The sequence below is a fragment of the Vombatus ursinus genome, unplaced genomic scaffold (assembly GCF_900497805.2).
Source record: "Vombatus ursinus unplaced genomic scaffold, bare-nosed wombat genome assembly UNPS02000577.1, whole genome shotgun sequence".
Taxonomy (NCBI): Eukaryota; Metazoa; Chordata; class Mammalia; order Diprotodontia; family Vombatidae; genus Vombatus; species Vombatus ursinus.
The window spans coordinates 26,974,105-26,994,296 of NW_020940355.1; the positions used below are offsets into that span (position 1 = coordinate 26,974,105).

Consider the following 20,192-nt stretch of genomic DNA (forward strand, 5'->3'; position numbering starts at 1 on the left):
AGAACAAAGGATAACAAGTGGGTATTCCAAGTGCTGTATTGATCAGTACATGCATAATAAGGGAAGATCCAGAAGTACTTTCAGCATGTTAGATAAACAACGTACAAAGGTTTGATAGGAAGACACAGCTAAGAATAACCCAGGATAAGAAGGCATGGATTGAAATCTGTACAGTGTGAGGAAATACACACATTACTAATGATCCCCTGAAGTACTGCTATACTGAAATATGGACAATTCTATTACTTTTCCCTCTATACATAATTTATTGATATATTCCATATACTGAATATATGGAAAAGTTGTAGAACTTTTTTAAAGGTGCAAAGTGATATTTTTTCAATGAATTTTTTTTTGTTTTTTTCTTTATTTTTTTATTACTTTTTTTGATTTATCAGTAATCTCTTCCATATGCTTTTGAGTTTAAAATTTTTCTCCCCCTTCCTCCCCACCACACTGCCCAAGACGGCACACAATCTGATATAAGCTATACATTTACATTCATATTAAACATATTTTCACATTAGTGATGTTGTAAGTAGAAATTAAAATCAATTAGAGGAACCATCAGAAAGAGGAAACAAAACTCAACAGAAGAGAAAAAAAAAATAACAATTCAGCTTCCATAGTTCTTTCTTTGGGTGTGGATAGTATTTTCCCTCACAAGGCCTCTGGAGATGTTTTAGATCCTTGTATTGCCAGGAAGGGTTAAGTTTATCAATATTAGTCATCACACAACGTGGCTGTTATTGTGTAAATTTGCTCTTGGTTCTGCTCATTTCACTCAACATCAGACCATACAAGTCTTTCCAGGTTTTTCTGAAGTCAGCCTGCTCATCATTTCTTATAGCACAATAGTATTCCATCACATTCATATACCACAACTTGCTCAACCATTCCCCAATTGATGGGCATCCTCTCAATTTCCAATTCTCTGCCACCACAAAAAGAGCTGCTATAAATATTTGTGTACATGTGGGTCCTTTTTCCATTTCTGTGATCTCTTTGGGATATAGCCCTAGAAGTGCTATTGCTGGGTCAAAGGGTATGCACATTTTTATAGTCCTTTGGGCATAGTTCCAAATTGCTCTCCAAAATGGTTGGATCATTTCATAACTCACCAACATGCATTAGTGTTCCAATTTTCCCACATCTTCTCCAACATTTATCATTTTCCAGTTTTGTCATGTTGGACATTCTGATAGGTGTGAAGTGGTACCTCAGAGTTGTTTTGATTTGGATTTCTCTAATCGACAGTGATTTAGAGCATTTTTTCATATGACTATAGATGGCTTTAATTTTTTTATCTGAGAACTGTCTGTTCATATCCTCTGACTACTTATCAATTGGGGAATGGCTTGTATCCTTATAAATTTGAATTAATTCTCTATATATTTTAGAAATGAGGCCCTTATCAGAGAGATTGGTTGTAAAAATTCTTTCCCAATTTTCTACCTTCCTTCTAATCTTAGTTGCATTGGCTTTGTTTGTGCAAAAACTTTTCAATTTAATGTAATCAAAATTATCTATTTTGCTTTTCGTAATGTTCTCTATCTCTTGTTTGGTCATGAATTCTTCTGTTCTCCATAGATTTGACAGATAAACTATTCCTTGCTCTCCCAGTTTGCTTACATTATTAGCCTTTATATCTAAATCATGTACCCATTTTGACTTTATTTTGGTATATGGTGTGAGATTTTGGTCTATGCCTAGTTTCTGCCGTACTCTTTTCCAGTTTTCCCAGCAGTTTTTTTCAAAGAGTGGGTTCTTATCCCAGAAGCTGGGGTCTTTGGGTTTATCAAATAATATATTACTATAGTCATTGACTACTGTGTCTTGCATACTTAACCTATTCCACTGATCCACCACTCTATTTCTTAGCCAGTACCAAGCAGTTTTGATGATTGCTGCTTTATAATACAATTTAAGATCTGGAATGGCTAGGCCACCTTCCCCTGCATTTCTTTTCATTAGTTCTCTTGATATTTTGGACCTTTTGTTCTTCCAATTGAATCATGTTATTATTTTTTCTAACTCTATAAAATAATTTTTGATAGTTTTGATTGGTATGGCACTGAATAAGTAAATTAGCTTAGGTAGAATTGTCATTTTTATTATATTAGCTCGGCCTACCCATGAGCAACCGATGTTTTTCCAATTATTTAGATCTGGGGCAGCTAGGTGGCGCAGTGGATAGAGCACCGGCCCTGGATTCAGGAGGACCTGAGTTCAAATCCAGCCTCAGACACATAACACTTACTAGCTGTGTGACCTTGGGCAAGTCACTTAACCCCACTGCCTAACCAAAAACAAAACAAAACAAAAAAACAACCAATTATTTAGATCTGATTTTATTTGTGTGTAAAGTGTTTTGTAACTGTGTTCATAGAGTTCCTGGGTTTGTTTCAGAAGGTAGACCCCTAAATATTTTATATTGTCTACAGTAAGTTTAAATGGAATTTCTCTTTCTAACTCTTGCTGTTGGGCTTTGTTGGTAATATATAGAAATGCCGATGATTTATGTGGGTTTATTTTATAGCCTGCAACTTTGCTGAAGTTGTTTATTATTTCAAGTAGTTTTCTACTCAATTCTCTGGGATTCTCTAAGTATAACATCATGTCATCTGCAAAGAGTGATAGCTTTGTTTCTTCTTTGCCTATTCTAATGCCTTCAATGTCTTTTTCTTCTCTTATTGCTAAAGCTAACATTTCCAGTACGATGTTGAATAACAGTGGTGATAATGGACATCCTTGTTTCACCCCCAATCTTACTGGAAATGCTTCTAGCTTGTCCCCATTACATATTATGCTTGCTGAAGGTTTTAGATAGATGCTATTTATTATTTTAAGGAAGACTCCATTCATACCTATGCTCTCTAGTGTTTTTAAAAGGAATGGGTGTTGTATTTTGTCAAAAGCTTTTTCTGCATCTACTGAGATGATCATGTGGTTTCTGTTAGTTTTGGTGTTGATATGATGGATTACGCTGATAGTTTTCCTTATATTGAACCAGCCCTGCATTCCTGGTATAAATCCTACCTGGTCATAGTGTATTATTCTTGTGATAAGTTGCTGTAATCTATTTGCTAATATTTTGTTTAAAATTTTTGCATCTATATTCATTAGAGAAATTGGTCTATAATTTTCTTTCTCTATTTTGGCTTTTCCTGGTTTAGGTATCAGCACCATATTTGTATCATAAAAAGAATTTGGTAAGATTCCTTCTTTACCTATTTTACCAAACAGTTTATATAGTATTGGAATTAATTGTTCTTTAAATGTTTGATAGAATTCGCATGTAAATCCATCTGGCCCTGGAGATTTTTTCCTAGGGAGTTCATCAATGGCTTGTTCCATTTCTTTTTCTGAGATGGGGTTATTTAAGTATTTTACTTCCTCTTCTGTTAATCTGGGCAATTTATATTTTTGTAAATATATATCCATCTCACTAAGATTGTCAAATTTGTTGGCATACAGTTGGGCAAAATAATTCCTAATTGTTGTTTTAATTTCCTCTTCCTTGGCGGTAATTTCACCCTTTTCATTCTTAATACTAGTAATTTGGTTTTCTTCTTTCTTTTTTTTAATTGGATTAACCAAAGGTTTATCTATTTTATTGGTTTTTTCATAAAACTAGTTCTTAGTTTTATTTATTAGTTCAATAGTTTTCTTAATTTCAATTTTATTAATTTTTCCTTTGGTTTTCAATATTTCTAATTTGGTGTTTAATTGAGGATGTTTAATTTGTTCTTTTTCTAGTTCATTGATCTCCTCTTTTTCTATTTTATTTATGTAAGCATTTAGAGATATAAAACTTCCCTAAGAACTGCTTTTGCTGCATCCCATAAGTTTTTGTATGTTGTCTCATTATTGTCATTCTCTTGAATGAAATTATTGATTGTTTCTATGATTTGTTCTTTGACCCACTCATTTTTTAGGATTTGATTATTTAGTTTCCAATTATTTTTTAGTCTATCTTTCCATGGCCCTTTATTACATATAATTTTTATTGCATCATGATCTAAAAAGGATTCATTTACTATTTCTGCCTTTCTGCATTGGACTGTGAGGTTTTTATGCCCTAGTGCATGGTCAATTTTTGTGTATATGCAATGTCCCACCAAGAAAAAAGTATATTCCTTTCTATCCCCATTCGGTTTTCTCCACAAGTCTATCATAGCTAACTTTTCTAATGTTCTATTCACTTCCTTAACTTCTTTCTTGTTTATTTTTTGGTTAGATTTATTTAGTTCAGAGAGGGGGAGGTTGAGGTCCCCCACTAGTATAGTTTTGCTGTCAATTTCTTCCTGTAACTCCCTGAACTTCTCCTCTAAGAATCTGGATGCTACACCATTTGGTGCATATATGTTTAGTAATGATATTACTTCATTGTCTATGGTGCCTTTCAGCAGGATGTAGTTTCCTTCCTTATCTCTTTTGACAAGATCTATTTTTGCTTTTGCTTTTGCTTTTGCTTTGTCTGAGATCAGGATTGCTACCCCTGCTTTTTGTACTTCAGCTGAAGCATAATATATTTTGCTCCAGCCTTTTACCTTTACCCCTGTATGTGTCACTCTTTTTCAAATGTGTTTCCTGTAAACAACATATTGAAGGATTATGGTTTTTAATCCACTCTGCTATCCACTTCCGTTTTATGGGAGAGTTCATCCCATTCACATTTACAGTTATGATTACTGTGTCTTTTTCTCCATCCTTTTTTTCCCTGTTTATGATTTTCTGTCTCCTTTCTCCTTTCCCCCCCTCACTAGTATTTTGTTTTTGACCAGCACCTCGTACAGTCCTACCTCCCTTCTATTATCCCTTTCCCTTTTCTTCCCCTTTACCCTTATTGCTTCTTCCCTCCCTTCTATCCCCCCTCCCTTTTCTTTCCCCTTTTGCCTCCTGCTGCCTATAGTGCAAGTTAGATTTCTATACCTAACTGATTATGTTATTCCCTTCTTGAGCCAAATCTGATGAGAGTAAGGTTCAAACAATACTCATCCCCCTCTCTTCTTTACCTCTGCTCTAATAGATTTTTGTGTCTTTTCCTGTAATATAATTTACCCTTGTCTGCCTCCTCCTTTCTCAGTACATTTTCTTAGCTCAGACTAATCCACTTACTTGAATCCATTTAACCCACTTGATCAAAGATTTTTTTTTTATCATTACATCAAAGTCAACTTATATCGACCCCCTTCATGCATACTCGTTTAACATGGTATAATAACAATACAGTTCTCAAGAGTTGCAAGTGTCATCTTCCCTTGTAGGGATGTAAACATTTTGCCCTTATTAACAACATATTGTATCTTTCTGTCCCATTTCCCTTTTTATGTCTCTCTTAAATCTTGTACTTGAAGATCAAATTTTTTGTTTAGCTCTGGTCTTTTTATCAGGAACATTTGGAAGTCCCCTATTTCATTGAATATCCATCTCCTTCTCTGAAAAATCTCGCTCATTTTCGCTAGGTAGTTAATCCTTGGCTGCATTCCAAGCTCCTTTGCCTTACGGAATATCATGTTCCATGCCCTATGGTCTTTTAATGTAGAGGCTGCAAGGTCCTGTCTAATCCTGACTGTGGTTCCATGATATTTAAATTGTTTCTTTCTGGCTGCTTGTAGTAATTTCTCTTTTATCTGGTAATTTTAGATTTTAGCTATTATATTCCTTGGCATTTTCAATTTGGGATCTCTTTCAGGTGGGGAGCGGTGGATTCTTTCTATAGTTATTTTACCTTCAGGTTCTAGGACTTCAGGGTAGTTTTCCTTTATGATTTCCTGAAGGATATCGTCCAGGCTCTTTTTTTCATCATGACTTTCAGGTAGGCCTATAGTTTTTAAATTGTCTCTCCTGGATCGATTTTCTAGGTCAGCTGTTTTACCCATGAGGTATTTTACGTTCTCATCTATTTTTTCATTTTTTTTGTTTCTGTTTGACTGATTCTTGCTCTCTCATAGAGTCATTAGTTTCCATTTGTTCAATTCTAATTTTTAACATATCGTTTTTTTCTGTTAAATTTTGTACTTTCTTCTCCAATTGGTCAATTGTATTTTTAAGGGATTTATTTTCTTCATTGTACTTTTTTTCCAATTGGCCAATTGTGTGTTTTAGGGACTTGTTTTCTTCAGTGTACTTTTTTTTCCAATTGGCCAATTGTACTTTTAAAGGACTCTTCTACCTCTCTCATTTGACTTTTAAAATCCTTCTTGAGTTCTTCTAAGAAGGCTTTTTGGGCTTCAGACCAGTTCATATTCCCTTTTGATGCTGCAGTTGTGGGTTTGATGACAGTGTTGTCCTCTTCAGAATTTCTGTCTTGATCTTCACTCTTCTCATAATAAGAATCCATCGTACTTTCTTTTTATTCGTGGTGTTTCTTTATTCCCTGGTCTTTACAGAGATTAAGCTCTCCTGCTGAGGAGCAGAGGGCACTGACCCAAGCTTCTTGTGTTGGGAGCCTAAGCCTTGGTCACTGGCTTTGGGAGCTGGGGCCTCTTATGTTGGCAATTGGGGGCTATAGGGTTCTGGCAGCTTATCTGGTGTTGGGCTGGAATCAGCAAGGCTGGGACTTTCAGGTAAATCTAGGTTGCCTGCTTTTCCTTTCCTTTAGCTTTGTTTAGCTCCTTTTAGATAAATGCTGCCAGGTGTTTATGTGCCTGGGGCCCCTTGCAGTGCTGCCTCCCTTATTTCTGTTGAGGTACTGGGAGACTTCTTTGCTGTAGAATCCCGAGGCACCTGGTGGTTTCCTGAGCTGGTTTCCACCAGTTACCCCACCCTCACTGAGGCACTCGGAGGTACACCTGTTGGCGTTTGCCTCCTCGACCACCTGGGCTTCGGGATCTCCTCATGGTTGGCAGTTGGAGGCTGTAGGGTTCCTTTTTGGCACCTCTAGGTTGCTTTCTTCAGCTCCTTTCAGGAGAATGCCGCCGGGTGCTTATCTGCCTGGGGCCCTTTGTAGTGCTGCTTCCCTTATTTTTGCTGAGGCACTGGGGGACCTGTTTGCTGTAGAATGCCGAGGCACCAGAATCTCCTCCTGGTGTGCTAAAGTGGGTCTTTCCACTAGCTGGCTGGGTGACTCCTGTTTCGTACTGCTCCCCTTCCCCCAGGGTAAGAGGGGCCTTTCCCGTTTATTCCTCTAGCTACCTGGGCTGCTACACTGCTGCACCCCATCTTTCTTCTGGTTCAGCTGTTCCAGGGTTTTTTCTGAGGTGATATTTTCTGTGTTTTCAGAGGCTGATAGGGGAGGGTGAGAGCGACTACCTTTTCACTCTGCCATCTTGGCTCCCAGAAGCGGAAATCCTCAAGGAAATTTTTCAATGAATTTTTGCTGTTAAAATGGCATAGAGATAGGGTTGCATAGTGGAAGAGGCCTAAGCAACTCTCTTCAAAAGTAAATCACAGAGCAGGTGATGATCTGCATTGGAAGACAGACTTTCTTCATGAGAAGTGCCTGATACCAATGAAGTAAAAGGTGTATTCCAAAATATGATAACAAATCATGTTTTATCACTTATAAACAGATTCTGTTAGCAACTTGGCATACTAAGGCATTTCAAATATCACTTTTTCTCTTTGTGGTCTTCTCTTAGAAGGTCATGGAGGTAAATAGCTTTTCTGTCCTCGTCATGGACGAGTGGAGTGCTTTTTCCACCACAAATGCATTCCAGGAATGGGCTTAAGAAATAACCTGTATGGAATAAACCTGGATTGCTATTTCTTTGCTTACCTATTTCAAATAGGCAAAAGGATTAGAATATTACTATTTTTTTACTATGTTAATACTGACCTTTCTTTTTCCCCCTATTGTTTTATCCAAGACCCCCTGTGCACTCAAGCCTAAGATCTACTAACCTCTTCTGGGACTCTCATGATTGAAAAGAATACCATTGACAGCAAACAGGTTGTAGGCCTCACGGAAGTTCACCACTATCCAGTAAGCATAAAGTTTTGCTGCTCCTGTTGGAGAAATTTATTTAAAATTAATATAAAACTTTTTAAAAAGTCAATTTCTAACAATTTCCAGGACATGACCAATGCATAAACATAGAAAGGCATAAAAATCAAAAGAGACCCAGAACAAGAAAAAGCAGTCAAATGAGAAGTACCAAATTAAACTTTTGTTCTATTGTGAACATTTCTATTGGGAAATATATAACTACTTATTTTTTTTTACATTAGTGTATAGTTCTTTTTACATACAAGAAACAGAAACAGAATATGTGAAACATATGGTTTTGACCTTTCCTAGTTTAAAAAAAAAAGTGGTGGTAAGGTAGTAAAAATACTGTGTCTGATTTGAAATTATCACTGGAGCCTTCTGGAAATGATGTTTTAAAAACATTTCAGAATTAGCATATGTTCTGAAGAAAGGAACTCTTAGGACACTATGATTGAGGAAACAAAAAACATGAAATCTTATCACTTCAACATGATCTCACAACCTTTCAATAAAAAGAATCATGTTGAGTCTAATTTTCCTTTTAAAGTTTTCTGTATGGAAGGGCTGAATGAACAAGGTTCCGTGAAGTGAGGTGGTAATTTCCATCCCTGAGGCAATGGCAGCAAATACTTTTATTTAGCAATTTATAAAGGTATGCCTCTCAACAAGTCTAGTCACTTTTAGTCTATCTTAATGTTAATCTCACACCCAAATGACTTCAGCCCTGAGACACGTACAGAATTAAACCAGAAACACACACACACCCTAAAACAGACATGCACATGTACACATATGTACACATACACATGTATTCTCACCATATGGTGACCGAGGATAAAAAGGGGTAGTCTCCTTTTGTGGTATTTCTTGTACTTTCCCATAAAGTTCACTTGTTGAGGCTTGGTAGAACTTTACAGAATTGATAAGGCCACAAGTTTTAATTGCATCAAGAAGTCGTAGAGTGCCAACACCATCAACATCAGCAGTATATTCAGCAAGGTCAAAAGAAATCTAGAAATGAGAGACAGAAAAAGATAAAGAAACACATTTATATGATGTCCAAGCTGTCACATAATTGTCACATATTCACCTCTATACAGTTTCCCCCATACTTTCTGTATTTAAGCTTGTGAAATAAAGAAGTTATTTTCAAATCCAAAGACCAGATTATCATTAGCTTCTTTATTTCAAAGGAAAAGATACTGGTTCATATAGCTGAGAAGCATTAAGAGCTATATATATATTAATTCCCCTAACATAACATTTTCAAAATGTTACATATATACCCTGGTCATAATCTTCAGGAAAATAATCAGTTTCTGAAAGTGAGAACAGTTCTAATATCTATAGCTAACTTGTTTGATATAATTATAATTTCACATTATAGTTCTTATTGTAAGATACACCAAATTAGACCTATTTTGTAAGGGATTAAGTGCCCTCTGAAGAGGAAAGCATTGAGGAGGAATTCTCTTCCTCTTCTCATCTCAAAACAAAATGTTTTTCCATTTAAAAAATGATTTGAGAAAATTATGTCTTCTACTTAAAAAAAAACCCTGCCGGTATCTAATTTTTAAAATATATATTACTTAAACACTTTCTTCCTATAGATCTACTTCTCAATAAACATGTACAAATCACTGAAATGTACTAAGGGCAAATGAATTCAATTTCCACAAGCCTGAAAAAGGAGAAAACTACATGCCGCCTGTCCCAAACAAATAATGAGGTTACCGTGGCTTTGCCACAAAATGTGGTCCTTGGTATATTCCCAGGCCAAAGAGGGCCAAGCACAATGCAATGCACACTTTTCCCCGCTGCCTTATGAATGACCTCAATCTTCACCTGGAAAAATCACTCTCTGGAGGGTGTGAGGTAATTCTTCCTTCATGTTTGCCCAGTACTGAGTGTTTCTTGAGGAGAAGCTGATAGTTTTGTATATGCATATGGTGTTTTGGTAACATGGTCTATTGTTCACTAGGGACTCTGTTCAAACTACTAAACTTCTTTCACTTAGGCCTGAAGGTTAAGCTCAAATGGCAGCTATGAAATAAATGGGAGGTGCAAGAGTGGAAGGAATCACACTTCATGACTTGCAGAGACAGTGTGGCACACTGGATGGGAAACCTAATTTAAGCAACAAGGCACTCTAAGGAAGAGACTGGGAGCAGCTTGAGCTAGGGGGGGTCACTGCCACTGTGCAACCACCATCTCCCCTGAGACCGAGATAAAAATAGGCCAGAATCTTGAATTCAAGAGCATGAGCAATAGCAGTGCCTCTGAGACCACCTGCCCTGCTTCCAGCCCAGCTCTCTCAGCTATTATCTAGGAAAGCAATTCCTGCAGAGAAGGAACCAATCATCCCCACCAACTTCCAAACAACTACAGGGCAAGAAAGGCAGACTAGCTAAAACAACAAGGCACCCTGATGGAGCAAGGTAAACTACCACTGCCACCTCTCCTCAGAACCCAGTAGAGATAAGCCAGGAATCTGAACCCAAATTCCTGAGAGCGGCAGTATCCCCAGACCACTGATGCTGCTTCAAGCCCAGGGCTTATAGCAATCAGCAGGGAAGCAATCCCTGTGGAGACGCGTCCTGGCAACTGCCTTTGAAAGTGTATCGGGGGCAGCTAGGTGACAGTGGATAGAGCACTGGCCCTGGAGTCAGGAGGACCCCAGTTCAAATTCGGACTCAGACACATAACAGTCACTAGCGGTGTGACTTTGGGAAAGTCACTTAACCCCAGTTGCCTCACTAAAAAAGAAAAAAAGAAAAGAAAAAGAAAAAGTATATCAGACAGTTAGTGAAGATCAAGAAAAGCAAGTTCTAGTCACTAAGTCCTTGGCACTGTTAAAAGGTTCAACATTGGAAACTGTTATGATATGAGAGGTGGAAATGACATCAAAGATGACGCATTATTACCATCGGTTTTGCCATTGTACTCTATGGACCAGTGTCTCTTTGCCTCCGACTTTTGGCCAAAATCTATTCTATGTGTTATCTCCCCTGTTAAAATAGGAGCTCCTTGAAAGAAGATACTATTTTACTTTTTGTATCTCTTACACTTAAGAGGGATCAGTCACGCAGCAAGAACAAAGGATAACAAGTGGGTATTCCAAGTGTTGTATTGATCAGTACATGTATAATAAGGGAAGATCCAGAAGTACTTCCAGCATGTTAGATAAACAACCTACAAAGGTTTTATAGGAAGACACAGCTAAGAATAACCCATGGACTGAAATCTGTACAATGTGAGGAAATACACACATACTAACGATCCCCTGAAGTACTGCTATACTGAAATATAGACAATTCTATTACTTTTCCCTCTATACATAATATATTGATATATTCCATATGCTGAATATATGGAAAAGTTGTAGAAATTTTTTAAAGGTGCAAAGTGATATTTTTTCAATGAAATTTTTTAATGAATTTTTGCTGTTAACATGGCATAGAGATATGGTTGCAAAGTGGAAGAGGCCTAAGCAACTCTCTTCAAAAGTAAATCACAGAGCAGGTGATGATGATCTGCATTGGAAAACAGACTTTCTTTATGAGAAGTGCCTGATACCTATGAAGTGAAAGGTGTATTCCAAAATATGATAATAAATCATGTTTTATCACTTATAAACAGATTCTGTTAGCAACTTGGCATACTAAGGCATTTCAAATATCACTTTTTCTCTTTGTAGTCTTCTCTTAGAAGGTCATGAAGGTAAATAGTTTTTCTGTCCTCGTCATGGACGAGTGGAGTGCTTTTTCCACCACAAATGCATTCCAGGAATGGGCTTAAGAAATAACCTGTATGGAATAAACCTGGATTGCTCTTTCTTTGCACATAAACACTTAATACTTATTCATCCATTCACAGAGTGCTGGAGTTAAAGTCAGGAAGACCTGAGTTTATATTTTTATTCTGACACTGGCTGTGTGACCATGTCAAACCACAATCTTTCTGAGCTTCCTGTTTCCCAATCTCTAAAATGGAGGTCATAAGGTGAAGTACCTACCTCCCAGGCCCCAGTGAAATAAGGCATGTAAAATACTTTCTACATTTTAAAGAGCAACATAAATCCTAGCACTTGGCATAGTGCCTGACACATAGTAGGCACTAAAGAAATGTGGGGTAAGTTGACATTATTATTATTCATACTTAATAATAATAATTACAAGATAATAGTACAGAACTCTGAGATAATGCCTGGCACATAGTAAGTGCTAACTAAATGTGCGTTGACTGAATGACATTTATTCCATGAAGGGTTATAAGTGGGAGAATACCAAATGGGCTCCTTTTTCCATACATCTTTTTTTTTTTTTTTAAATATAAGCTCAATTATGAGGAAGAGTCTTTTCAGGACTTTTGGCTAGATCAATTAAATAGGAATGACAGAAGTAAAGTTGCATCTGAATGGAGTCATTATCCTAGTTGCTATCTCAGTTTATCTACTACCTACATATCTATAAGGTTCTACGTTGCACTGTGAGGCTATACAAACTCATTTTCTGCATAAGTCAAATAGTACTTTTTCCCCTCACGATTATAATGACAGGAAATGAAGTAGCACAGTTTTTTCTCCTCATTTTCCACCAGCTACACTGCTTTTAGGCTTCTCTGGAACTCTTGAACATGCCTTCCTTCCCCAGGAAATTCATCATTGGGAAATCTCATTATGCTGCACAACTGAATCTGCCTGGCACTCACAGCTCAGCAGTATCTTCTGCCCCTCAGATTGGACCCTGGGACTGCAGGACAGGCCATGGGCTCCAGGGCCTCTATTTAAAATGGGGGCTCAGCACAGTTTTTCTCCCTATTTCCCACCAACTAGTAACTGTGATAATACTTTTAACCACGGAGTCAATATTTTGTTGTTTTTCAGTTGTGTCCGATTCTTTGTGACCCCATCTGAAGTTTTCTTGGCAAAGATACTGGAGTGGTCTGCCGTTTCCTTCTCCAGATGATTTTTACAGATGAGGAACTGAGGCAAACAGCAACTTGACCAGGATCACAATTTTCTTGGTACACAGGAATATTAAACGAGCTCTATATCTCCTTTGGACTGATGAACCACAGACATGCCATAATCTAGTCAATAAATCAGATTAAAAATGTATCGTTTTATTTGGTAGAGACAGAGACCGAGTTAATCTTAAAAATACATTCCCACTGAAAACAAAGAACTTTTTTTTAAGAATGATCTGAAAACTATTTCATCCAAAACTCACAAAATAGCATGTTACCCTCAATACTGACATTCTCTATGCCAGAGCAGGGTGAATGATTTCCTAGCACCTCACTAAACATTGTTCAATACTGTAGAGAATTCCACAAAAGCTACATCCCTTTTGGAACCCATCCTTAGTGGATGAAATACTGCATTATCAAGAAGACCATAAAGTAGGATCACCCATAAAGCCACCTTAGTGGCAAAATACAACCTTTCCATTAGAAAATTAAGTTATGGAATAATCTCAAACACATTTTTGAGTTAACATATGTTTATGTGGTTGTGGGTTAGACGTGATGAAAAGTGGCAGATAAAGCAAATTTAAAGTGTTTTGATAAGGGAAGTAATAAAATCCTTTTGTATAGTATTAATGGTAAGAAAAACTATAGTCTCTGGGGCATTAAAAGTAAGAATCAGTCAGAAAGGAAAGGGAGACAGTGCAGCTAGGTGCTGCAGTGGATAGAGCACCGGTCCTCAGTCAGGAGGACCTGAGTTCAAATCCAGCTTCAGACATATAACACTCTAGCTATGTGACTCTGGGCAAGTCACTTAACCCTAATTGTCTCACACAAAAAAAAAGGAAAGGGAGAAGAGAAATGTGTAACCAGAATGTACCACTAATAAAGTAATTCAGAGAACTGGAGAAAAAAATGTAATCAAAGAAATGCATGATGAAAAAGCAGACAGGCTTTGCATATAAGTTGAAAATTAAATGTTTTACCTCACAGTAAATAATATATTCCTCCTGTGGACACTCCAGATATCCCATAATGTGTTTTATGACTATCTCAGGTGGAGGTGAAGGGTCAGAATACACATGTACCTGAACATTTAGTCTATTTTAACTAGGCTCTACTACAGAAGTATGTGCAGGAACATGAAGTACTTATAATATTTTAAAGGAATAATTATCATTATTTTTATGAGTTAACACGCTATATTGGAAAGGTGACTGTCCTCAAAGTCCAGAAGAGTGGGGTTCAAATCCCACTTCTGGCATAAACTGACTGTGTGACTGTGGGCAACTCACATATCCTATCAGTGTTTTAGGCACTATCCACTGAGGTAGAAAGAAGATGCTAAACTACCCTGGTACACGGAAGTTCTCACCTGTTTCCCTCCTCCCCTTTGTGGTTACACTCTAAGAAAACAGTCTTCAATTGGTGCCTCAATTTCCTCTCCTTCTCCTTCTGTTTTAAACTTTGTACAATGTGGCTTTCAATCTCATCATTTCACTCGAACTTCTCTCTTCAAATTACAAATGGTCTCCTAATTGCCATATCTAATGGCCTTTTCTCAACCTTCATTCTCCTTGATATCTTTGTATTATCTGATATTGTGAGTCACATTCTTTGAGATACTGTCTCCTCACTAGGTTTGCATGACAGATGTCTTCCTATCTGTCCAGCTGCTTGTTCTCAGTCTCCATCGCTGGTTCTTCTTCCATGTCACAGCCATTAACAATGGAAATGTTTCCCAAAGCTGTATTGTGGTTCTTCTTTCCACTCTATAGCTATCTCACTTTGTGATCTCATGAGCCCCCATGGATGCAATTATCATCTCTATGCAGGTGATTCCCAGACCTATATATTCAGGTCTAGTTTGTCTGTTGAACACAGTCACATATCTCCAATTGCCCTGTGAATATTTTAAATTGGATATCCTGTAGGGATCTCAAACAACATATTAAAAACAGAACTCATTACCTTTTTCCCTTAACCAGTCCCCATTCTGAACTCCTCTATTACTGTTGATGGGATCATCATTCTTCCAGTCACCTAGGCTCAATATCTTGGTATGTATATATTTCATTCAGTCAGTCAATAAGCATTTATTAAGCATTTGCTATGTTCTAGATATTGTGCTTAGAAAAGCAAGCAAAAAGAAAGACGGCTTCTTCCCCCCAAAGAGTTCCCACAAATGGAAACTGAAAGGGATGGGGGAGATAGTAGAGCAGATGGGGGATATGGTGAAATGTTTTAAGAAGTCCAGAGTACAGCGCAAAGAGGAATACAGACATAAATATTTATGCATGTGCAGGTCTCAACCAGTGATTTCATAGCTACAGACTGTGAACTCCTCACATGTGGAAACTCCCTCTACCAGTACTAGCCAGAAATTTCTTTGTAATATACAGCTTAGAGAGCTGCCCAAAAAGCTGAGAAATAAAAGTAAATTTACTTGCCCAGAGTCACAAAGCTAGTATGAGTCAGAGGAAAGACTGGCACCCAGGGCTTTCTGACTCCAAGGCCAGCTTTCTACCTCTTATGCACTGATATTCACATTTTGTAGAGGAGGAAAGTGAGACTCAGTAATGACTTGCCCATAATCATACAGCAAGTATGTGTATTAAGTAATAATTACAATTCCAATAAATAGTGTTTAGCATTTGTATAGTAGCCAGCAAGTTTCAAAGCACCTTCATATCCACTACCTAATTTGCATTGAGTTATTTTACTAGAAAAAGAACAGGCCTTAAGAGACAGAAGACTGCTTCAAGTACTAGCTCTGTAGCCTCAGTTTCCCCATCTGTAAACTGATTGCCTATACTGTCACTACCTGTCTCACTGGGTTGTTGTGAAGAAGTGCTCTGTAAATTCTAAATCACCAAAAATGAGAGCTGTTTTTATTTGTACCAAGATTGAGAGTGCTGGCCCTGAGGAATCCTTTATACCAATAAGGAAGCAAGAGATTCTCAGTGTCATCTTTGTGGGGTAGGTTAATAGAACAAACATTCTCATTTTTACTTGAGTCCCCTGAGATCCAGGAGGGCTAAATGACTTACTCAGTGGCAGTGTTAGAGCTAGTTCAGTGTTCTCTCCATAGCAAGTTCTTTTTGTGAGGATGTATACATACTCCAGTGAATAATTATTTAACTATCTTTGACAAACAAACAATTTTTCTTTAAGACCTTGTCTTTCAATGACTACGTAGTATATAAATATAAAGAATTCTGGGGGCTTTGTAAATATTCAGACTTGAAGTAGATGATTAAAAGACAAAAACTGGGGATTGGGAAAAGGATATAACTGAATAATTCAAATAATTGAATAACTAATTCACAAAGGAATGTATAGTGAAATAATAATGCTTAGAATTTAGTGATAAATGATGAAAATGGAGCATAATTTTTTGACACGGTTTTTATGAATTTTCTTCAGTCTTTCACAGGCAAGATATTTCTATCAAAATAACAGCAATTTTATGAAATCACAGAATGTTAGAGCTGGAAGAGAACTCAAATTTCATCTAATTACCTTGTTGTGTGATTATTATTACTGTTAACAATAAGTTTTAAGAGGGTGGAGTTGCATCTTGACCTTTTTTTCTTTTCAAATAATCTGAATTGTTAACTCTTATTTTCATACCACCTTAATTTCAAAATATATTCTTCTCTCCTCAATCTGGAAAGCTTTCCTTTATGACAAATAAAGAGCGGAGTAGGGGGGTGCCTTCAATAGTCTTCAAGAATACATTAGACACATATGACAGTATATGCATGTCCTACACTCATGTTCTCTCATCTATAAAAAAGAGAGAGGTATGTTTTCATATTTACAAAGGGCTTTCTTCACAGCAAGCTGGCAAAGGGATGAGGATTGTACTTGTATTGTTATTCCCATTTTTCAGAGGAAAAATAGACTGAAGGGTCAGGTGACTTGACCCAAAGGTCAAACAGCTTCTAGGTGACAGAGACAGGCCTTAGACACACTTTGTTTGACTACAAGTCCAATGGTGATACAACCAAAAGACTGAAGGCCTAAGTCAGTAGCTCTGAGGTGAATGCTACAATAATATTCTTCAACAAAACTGCCTGAAATGTTAGGCTCTGTCAGTTGAGGCTAAAACAAGCCCATACAGAAGTAAATAAATAGCTAGCCAAATAAACCTACAAAACAACAGATAAATGAATAAATGGATAAACAAATTAAGTAAATAGATGAATAAATAGATGCATAAATACATAAACAATACCACCATCTACATTTTTATTTCTCTCAAAAAAAGTATCCGATCCTTTATAGCCAAATAACATAATATCTGAAGCTTTTGTACACAGTTCCAAAATGACCTTATCACACAATTAAGAACAGAATGAACCCTGAATATGGAACTAATTCAGTTTTTAAAAGGACAGGCAATTAGCCAAAAACTTTTTAGCACAAACAGATAGACTGAAAAAGAGAGATTTTCTTGCGGCACAGGGAACAAAAGTGAGATACATAGGACACCAAAAACACTTCCTCTAACATTTGATTTCATTCCACTCCAACAAACAAGAAAGTGTTATGCTAAAGAGGAAAAAGGAACTGGGAGGATAACAGCATGAATGAGCCACAAAGCCAAGACCACACAGACAGAACTGTTTACAGGTTCATGAGCTTTTTAATCTTCAAGTTAAAGTTATTAATCAAGAATAGTTGCAATAAAATGTGACTTTATATTTTGATTTTTTTCCCCTCCTGAGTTAGCAGAAGCTCCCCACAACCCAAATGATTGGCTTTCTTTCTCACTTGCCAGCTGGGACAACATGCAAATTTAATTTCATGCAGTTAGTTAAAGAGGGGAATGATGAGGCAGGCACAGGTGAGGAAAAATATGAATACAACTGGGAAAAACTGCTTCCCTGAAGTGCATTTATCTTCCTGAGATGCTTTCCCTTTTGTGCTTTTTTCTTAAAGATTCCAAAATTGCTGAATTTAAAATAAAATCAACCCCAACATTATAACTGTGCTTCCAAAGAAGAATGGGCATATTGCTTCATATTGCTCCAAAGCCTGGATGTATGAATTAGTTACAAAGAACCAACAGTTCATTATTTGGGGAATTTTGTACATACATAAATAATCTGTCACTTGACACAAGATAATTCTGCTCAATTCCAAATTTATTCAATTTATACATATTCCAAAGGATGATCACATATACTAAGACAATTCCTTGCTCACAAACCAGAGGACAAGTTAAGAGGGAAGCAAAAAGGAAAAAAATGTAAGAGAAACAAAGAGAAAAAACAATTTTTTGGAGTTTCCTGTGATGGCTTCCCCTCTGAAAAAAGTTGTTCTTGTTTTTGAAGACTTCAGCTATTGTTCACAATTTTATTCCCTCAATGGAATGTCAAGACAACCAGTCCACAGATTGGAAATGACCATGAAATGTCATTTTTCTTTGCAAATCCATATAACTCAACTCAGAAGAAAGACTAGGGGTCCAACTGACATACAACATTCCTTCAGACCTGTCCTGATCCAGTCACCAAATCATATTTTCTTAGTAAGTCTCTTTTCACAAAACCATCACAACTTTTCACCTCCTTTGGAATCCTCCAAAAGTTCCCTTGGTCCTGTGGCCAAAAGTCTTTCTGCCTCCTTTAATTAAGGCTGGATATCACTCATTATACATTCTCCAAAGATAAAACTCATTCTTTTTATTTTTGGAGAAATATTTTATTTAAAAAGAATATTTGATAACTTTCATTTGCCTCCAATCACTCTATTTAATGCTTGATTTTCTCCTGTCTAGTTTAGAGGTGTTTACTTAGCTGGTAAGTAAATGTAGAGGGATGTATTATGTATCTCCATGGAGTAATAGGATATAAACTTCTGGAAGGAGTGATATGCCAAAAGAATGCAGGTTTTCTGTAGTAAGACTCTAAAGGCAAGCAGAAATAACAAGCAAGCTTACCCACTAAAACATCTATTAAAAGAAATAAAAAAAAATTTCATTCTTTTCAAATGAATTTTTAAAACTTAATCTGACTTCCACTTCTCTTCTGACTTCAACATTAAATTTTCACCAAACATTTGGAATTACAAGAAGCTAAGAACACCAACAATTTAGCCTGAATCATAGTCTAAGTAGTTCTACAATTACCAGCCCTCAGTGACTAAGTGAGCAAAGAAAGATGGAAAATATACTAGAATACTTAGGTAGGAGAAGCATGACTAATCTAAAAGAGTGAAGAAACTATGAAGCTTTGGAATTCATCTTATGATTCATCCCTTTCCTAAATGGCTTTCCTAATTACATTCTGCTTAAGTAGATAATAAAAATGAACACACTGATGGCTGGGAGTTTACGGACTAAGAGTGTGTTAGGTGATATAGGAAAGTCAGATCAAGACTAGTATTTGTTCAAAATAATCTAGAGATGATTGCTTTTTTAGTTGTGAAGAAGCCTATAAACTGCTTGTCTGGTGTGTGGTTGGTTGGTTTGCTTTACTTTTTAAGAGCTATTAGTCTGGGCCTCCACAAAAGCCCTGTTGCAAAGCCTCATCATGGTGGAGTGACCATAGAGTCTCCAGAGGTTGCTTTGATTTCATATAGTCTCTTCAAGCATCTGTCAACCTGAGGCAGCAGATGAGTCTTAAATATGTCTGTTTTGGACAATCAGCTTAGACAAATGCAGAGAGATTCATAGATATGGTAGGCCCTGAGTGATGAATTCTCTGGCCACAGAAAATCACAAAAGAAAGACTGCCCCCTGACTGAATCTCTCTGGATGTCAGTGCCCTCTGGAATCTCATCATCCTGCAAGATAACACAAACCCTGAAACACACGTCTCCTCAGTACCCCCTAGAGTACCTCCTAACTCTGTTTGGAGAGGGAGAGGCTAGACAGCAGTGAAGTCCTTGATCCTCTATTAAGGAGGGTGCCTTAGGCAGACACTGATTCCCACTTGGCTATACCTCTTTGGACTTCACCATGGGGTAGTGGGTGCTGGACACCATCCTCTCCTTTTCAGCTTCTTTTTTAATGTTTTTCCCCCCAATAGATTGTGAGCTCCCTAAAATCAGGGACAGTCATTTGCCTTTCTTTGTATCCACTGTGCTTAATAATAAAACACTTAGTAAATGTTTATTGTTTGCCAAATAAAATGGCTCAAAATCTCTAGTAGCTCCTTTCCACTTCCATAAATTATACTAGTTAAAAAAAAAAAGTGAGGGAGGAGGAGCTACTTTTTCATCACTTGGTGGGGTGAGGGGGAGAAGGTGGTCAATAAATTAATTGTTGATACTCTAA

The 20,192-nt window shown here is 37.0% G+C and overlaps 1 protein-coding gene across 2 annotated transcripts in view; it reads right to left on the bottom strand.

The window, feature by feature from the left end:
• GMDS (GDP-mannose 4,6-dehydratase) overlaps positions 1-20,192 on the bottom strand; it is a 786,198-nt gene that overhangs the window by 464,200 nt on the left and 301,806 nt on the right. For both annotated transcript variants that reach the window (XM_027842109.1, XM_027842184.1), the window contains exons 5-6: positions 8,755-8,947; positions 7,849-7,953 (exon numbers count right to left, since the gene is read on the bottom strand). In XM_027842109.1, the coding sequence (XP_027697910.1) occupies positions 7,849-7,953; positions 8,755-8,947 (298 nt within the window). The remainder of the gene's footprint in view (positions 1-7,848; positions 7,954-8,754; positions 8,948-20,192) is intronic.